A 6,229-nucleotide genomic window follows, 5' to 3' on the forward strand; every position below is an offset into this window, starting at 1 on the left:
CATGTATGCGAGTATTTAATTTCATATTTTTTCAAATTCAAAAAATATGATTTTTAAAAATCAGGAGCACTGATGCTCATGTGCCAAATACACTTTTCAAAAGAAAACCTCGTACTCCCGAGTCTGGGTGTCTTGATCGCTAGTTCGCTGCATTCATGTGCATAGGACAGCAGCGATGTCAACAAGCAGCGCGTCTCATGCAGAAAGCAGCATGACGTTACACATGAGAAAAGGAGGAGAGAAGCAATCAGGAGTAAATGGGCCAGGCCCAGTATGGACGTGGGGTGCGCGGCGCGTCCGATAGACTGGCGAATCCTATACACCGCACTGGTCGGTGCCGACCGGACACCGCACACCCCTAGTTGGGCCAGGCCCATTACTGTGTTGGCTTTTGCATCATTTGGTTTTTCCTTTTTCTGTTTGGATTTCTGCCCGGTTTTCGTTTTATGACCCGTTTTTCTTCTTTTATTCTTTTAAAAAATATTTATATTTTCGGAAAATTTTCAAATTTCGAAAATGGTTCAGATTCAAAAAAATTAAATTTCGAATATTGTTCAGATTCAAAATTTGTTCAAATTTCGAAATTTGTTTAGATTCGATAATTGTTCAAATTTTGAAAATTGTTCAGATTCAAAAATTATTTAAATTTTGAAAATTGTTCAGATTCGAAAATTGTTCAAAAATTAAGATTACAAATTCTGAAATTCAGAAAAATAGATTCAAAATTTGTTCAAATTTCAAAAATTGTTCACATTCGAAAATTGGTCGAATTTCAAAAATTGTTCAGATTCGAAATTGTCCAGATTTCGAAATTGTTCAGATCCGAAAATTGTTCAATTGTTCAAATTCAGTAGCGAAACAGAACTTACGTTTTTTGAGAGAACTTACATAAACAAACTAGCGAACCGTTACGAGGGAGGAAACGAATCCGCGTTAATGGGCCAAGCCCACATGGAAAGGGGGTGTGCGGGGACGTGTTTCGGCGCCGACCAGATCGGCATATAGCATCACCCGCGAAGACTTGGGGGAACGAAACTGGCATGTTGGGCCGTGTAGTTTTGGGCCTATGGCCGACGCATTGTAGGCTTCCAGACTGAACTGCTCCCGTTCGCCGGGAAAACCTATACACCGACCAGGTCGGTGGCTACGGGCCACCGCACACCCCCTGGTCGGGTATGGGCCAGGCCCAGTTCACTCTCTCTTTTTCGGTTTTCTGTTTCTTTTTTCGTTTTATTATTTTTTTCCTTTTTCTTTTCTGTTTTCTTTCTTATTTTGTTTTTCTTTCTTCTTTTTGTTCAAACTAAAAAAATTCAAATTTCAAAAATGTTCAAATTCAAAAAGTGTTCAAATTCGAAAATGTTCAAATTTGAAAATTGTTCAAATTCGAAATTTGTTCAAATTCGAAAATCGTTCAATTTTCGAAATTTGTTCAAATTCGAAAATCATTCAATTTCAAAATTTGTTCAAATTCGAAAATTGTTCAATTTTCGAAATTTGTTTAAATTTGAAAAATGTTCAATTTCAAAATTTGTTCAAATTCGAAAAATCATTCAATTCCGAAATTTGTTCAAATTCGAAAATCGTTCAATTTCAAAAAAATTTCAAATTCGAAAAATCGTTCAATTTTTTAAATTTATTCAAATTCGAAAATCGTTCAATTCGAATTTTGTTCAAATTTGAAACTGTTCAGATTTTAAAACAGAGAAAAAATGAGAAAGGAAAAAAGAAAAACAAACTTGGGCCGGCTCGTCCGCACCGAATCCACAGCAAACCAGTCTCAGCAAATCTTGGGCCGGCCCAACAAAGATCTGGGGAGGGTGGTCGGTGGCTGCTAAGCAGCTCCCCCGTTCGCCTGCCAGGCTGCCACCGTGCGACCGAGCAAGAGGGGGGTTTCCCCGAGAGGAGAACCAGAGCTTGCTCTTGGCGGCGGCGTGATCTCCAGGCGCCACATAGTGACATAGCCAGATCGATGGGAGCCGGAGCCTGGTCGGGTAGGGAACTGGCGAACGGCGGAGATCGGATAGTCGCCATGCGTGGAACGAGGGACTTCTCAAGTTCTCCAGCGGCTGAACGACATTCGGCAACAGGAGCAGTTGGGTTTACTTTTGAGCAATTGAGCTAGACTGAGGATGGACAGCAAGGGGAAGGGCCAGCAACATGAGAAAAGGTACATTTTTAATTTCTTTTGCATATCGGTAGAACACTAGTTAGTATTGATGTGTCTAGATAATTTTGATTTTTTGCACCAAGCTTTTTTCCGCTATAGAGTTCGCGCGACCTTAAAATTTTATCGCCCTTGGCCACTGATGGTCATATGGAAGATGATACGGTACAACCGATTATGATTAATTAATTTAAATGGTTATAACTGTTAACTCGTGATACCTTAAAATTACTCATCAGCCACCTCGGCAATTTCGTCCACGTGCCGTGTTCATGTGTCAACTTTCGCGTACTTCTTTGGATAGCACTAGGTTTAAATCTACAACTGACATGTAGGACCCACACATTAACCTGATGAGGTTTTCAAGCATTGAAGAATTGGAAAGTTGTCCTCAAATTTGTAAGCTCTCCTATCATTTTTGTTGTTTTCTGTCATCTAGATATTTTAGATGTTGCCGTGTTGATATGCTGAACAATCAGTACTTATATATGCTAAAATAGTTTAAAGTTATGATCTGTTCTATGAATTATGGTCAAGACGTGTTATATCTTCTATTTATTATATAGTTAGAATTGTATGGTGTTACTATGATCAATTGTGGTCTTGTGGATGCCAAAAACTAGGCTTTTGACTGTCAAACAAATTTTTTGACCCTTTGAAATATTGAATACAGACACCCGAAATCCTGGGCCTGCCACTACGAAATAGGCCCCTGTTTTGATTTTTTTTACCAATTTAGACTCCTCTTAACCTCCAGATATAGATTCAATGGCACCTGGAGGATCCAAAGGCGCAAACCGTAAACCCTATCCCATTTGGTCTCCGAGCCAAGTGTGTGAATACACAATTTCCATCATTTTCTTACAATGAACTGGGCACATAAATCAACATATATAGCATGTAATGCAGTTCTTTCTCTCCCTCCTAAGATCAGTTTGGTTCGTGCAAACTGAGCCATGGACTCGAGCCAGCCATGTACACCACAATTACTATGAGCATTATGGTGTATCGTTAGAAATGCCGTTGAGGTCGAATGGGAAACAGAAAGTTCATTTGTTAAGTTACCATGACCAATACATGAGATTGTCACCATAAACCAATTCTAGTGATCTTCTTTAGAGGAAAAATACTACTGAAATTGATGCATGGGAATACTACAGAAGTACTGAACTGATGCATGGGAAAGTAGCATTTCACTAAGAGAACCCGGATTCATGGATTACATGGAAAGAGCTTCCCGGAATCTGAGAAGACATGATGTGCAAAGAAAATGAGCCATCTCGGATCGCAAGATGATTACAAAACCCTCAAAGAGACATAGGGATGGAAACATAAATAGCAGCTAATTGGAAACAACACTTCACCTCCCATCGAACAGAACTGTCTCCCAGGACTCACCAGATGCACTGCGATTACTCTTCACCCTCGGAGTGCACGGCATGATGATTGAATCGAACCCTTCGCTCTGCATCTGGGCCATCTTGCTGTAGCTCATGTAGGTTGGAGACAGACGAGGTAAGGACTGGTCACTGTCCAGGTACTGCATGACCTTTCGAATGCTAGGCCTTGCGTTGGGCAACGGGTGTGCGCACAACAAACCTAGTGTGAGCACGAGGGTTACCTCCTTCATGTTGAATTTCCCCATGAGCCGTGAATCCACTGCATCAATGATAGAGCCATTGGAGTGGTGCTCAAACACCCAGTCGACCAGCACCACCGGGTTGTTATGCTCATCACTCCCGATTGGCCTGCGTCCACATGCGACCTCTAGGAGAAACACGCCAAATGCGAATACATCAGTTGAGGGTGTTGCCTTTCCGGTGCGCACAAGTTCTGGCGCGAGGTATCCCATGGTGCCAACCACATGTGTTGTTTGAGCATCCGTACCATGATCGTATAACCTTGCCAAACCAAAGTCACCTAGCCGTCCATTCATTTGCCTATCCAGTAGCACATTGCTTGCTTTTATATCTCGGTGGATGACGACCTGCTCCCAATCCTCGTGTAGATACAATAAGCTAGATGCGACACCTTTGATGATCCAATACCTTTGAGGCCAATGCAGAGCTGGACCATTCTTATTGTACAGATATTTGTCAAGACTACCATTTTCCATGTAGTCATAGACCAAGAGAAGTTCACCGTTGCGTCGACAATATCCTAGCAACTGTGCCAGGTTACGGTGGCGAAGACGGCCAATGCTCACCACTTCGGCAACGAACTCCCGTACTCCTTGCCTTGAGTCATGTGACACTCTCTTCACCGCGATCTCCAAATTAGACGCGGGAAGTACACCTTTGTACACTTTTCCAAACCCTCCAACACCCAGTAAATTCCTGTTCTTGAACCCATCGGTGGCATGAAAGAGATCTTTGTATGCGAACCTGTGTGGGCCGAAATCGTCCTCCCAATCTTCGCGCACCTCAGCAAACCGGCGCCGATGCCACAGGAAGAAGACGACAGCTAGCACCGAAGTGATGAGCAATACGGCAGCTAACGGTAGAGAGATGTACAAGATCTTGGACCGAGGCTCCGGACCCGCATGCGGCAGGGTGGGAAGCTTAGAGAAGTCAAGTGGTGGAGCAGGTCCGTCCAAGCAGAAGCTCCATCCGAGGACGTAGTGGTGCGTGGACACCACGCCTGTCGATGAAGAGAGGCCAACATACATTGTCTCCGCCACGATAGTGGAGAGATCAATGGCTTCAGAGAGCAAAGGACTCTTGGGCTTCGGAGCTTGTACAGGAGCTAACGTGACATTGAGTATCATGGCCTGGCCATCGTAGTCGACCCACACCTGCATTGGCTTGCGGCTATTCAGCATCAGGTCCCGGAAGGTGCCGTCCTCATCGCTGTAGTAGCCGGCCGGCTTGGCCTTCTGTGAGATGAGGCTGTTGACGTTGATGCCCACGTGGTTGCTGTTGATGTCGCTCATCTCGGGGTTCCGGATGGTATCGAGCTCCACCGCCAAGATGTGGTCGCTCGCGGTTCCGTTTGTGGCGTTGAGGATCCCCAGGTACTGGCCGCCGTTGGCCAACGAGAGGTTCGAGGTTGGGGCGAGCATGAAAGCGAGCCCTTGGTCACTCAGGCCATCCAGTATGGACACGATGGCGAACACGAAGGATGCGGAGAAGGACCGCGCCACGGTAGTGGAGGAGTTCGTCGTCGTGTTGATGAAGCTGAGTGGGGCGGGGTGGAAGGCGTGGCCTTTTTCCTGGGAAGTGAAGTTGGTGAGAGCGAGGAGGCCATTGGGCATGATGACGGAAAGACCATCTAGAGTTAGGTTCGCCGCGGCGAATCCTTGGTAGGCGAACTGGCCGACGTCGGCCGAGGAGGCCAACGCCCCGTTCAGGCTCAACAGCAAGAGCAGAAGAGCTGGCATGGTTTCTTGACAAACTTTGCTCTCTAGCTCTCTTTTTCTTGGAGAAAATTGAGCTTATATCGTTATACGGACTACCTCTACACCACTCAATTTGTGCACCTTATAACCACGATTGGTGCAGTATTTGACGTCGTGTAGATTGATGCATCGGTGTGGTTACGTTGTGGGTGAGATCGCAGGACTCGGGCGCACCACACCCTGGGCTGAAAGTCACAGAGAGAGGGACGGTGTAGAGGCAGTCGCACAGGAAGACTGAGGCACACCGCATACTAGGCTAAAATTCAGAGAAGAACGTCGGAATCAATCGACGTCATAGCTGCAGACTTGCATTCAATAATACTTGTCTGTTTTCCCATCTTTTGAAAGGTAACTCAAGCCTACTACTTTTATGGATAGAACATACCAGATTCTGGGAGAGTTGTGGCTCCCTCTGCTCATCCTGTTCAGTAGGAGCATATCTTCTGAAGCTGCAAGTGCTCGCGGTGTCAAGCTTCATGCACTAGCTAACGCAACCAAAAGTTCGAACTGATGAAAAGGGCTAGGCAATCCACTTATTGTGTGATGTTTAGTGAAGCATTTATCTAAAGATGCAACTTCTATTAAATTTTGGGCAACCTCAAAGAACTACTGATGGGACCATCAAGTATGTAGATGAAGTCATTGATAGGACAAAAGAAACACTTATG

The 6,229-nt window shown here is 44.7% G+C and overlaps 1 protein-coding gene across 1 annotated transcript; it reads right to left on the bottom strand.

The window, feature by feature from the left end:
- Window positions 1–3,338: 3,338 nt before the first annotated feature.
- LOC127332944 (L-type lectin-domain containing receptor kinase SIT2-like) lies at window positions 3,339–5,676 on the bottom strand. The gene has a single exon (XM_051359263.2). It carries the CDS (start codon window positions 5,541–5,543, stop codon window positions 3,525–3,527), a length of 2,019 nt encoding a protein of 672 aa, XP_051215223.1. The 5' UTR covers window positions 5,544–5,676; the 3' UTR covers window positions 3,339–3,524.
- Window positions 5,677–6,229: the final 553 nt, after the last annotated feature.

Source organism: Lolium perenne, chromosome 2 (assembly GCF_019359855.2).
Source record: "Lolium perenne isolate Kyuss_39 chromosome 2, Kyuss_2.0, whole genome shotgun sequence".
Lineage (NCBI taxonomy): Eukaryota > Viridiplantae > Streptophyta > Magnoliopsida > Poales > Poaceae > Lolium > Lolium perenne.

Coding starts and splice junctions, on each gene's coding strand:
- LOC127332944 (XM_051359263.2), bottom strand. CDS start 5,543: ATGCCAGCTCTTCTGCTCTTGCTGTTGAGCCTGAACGGGGCGTTGGCC.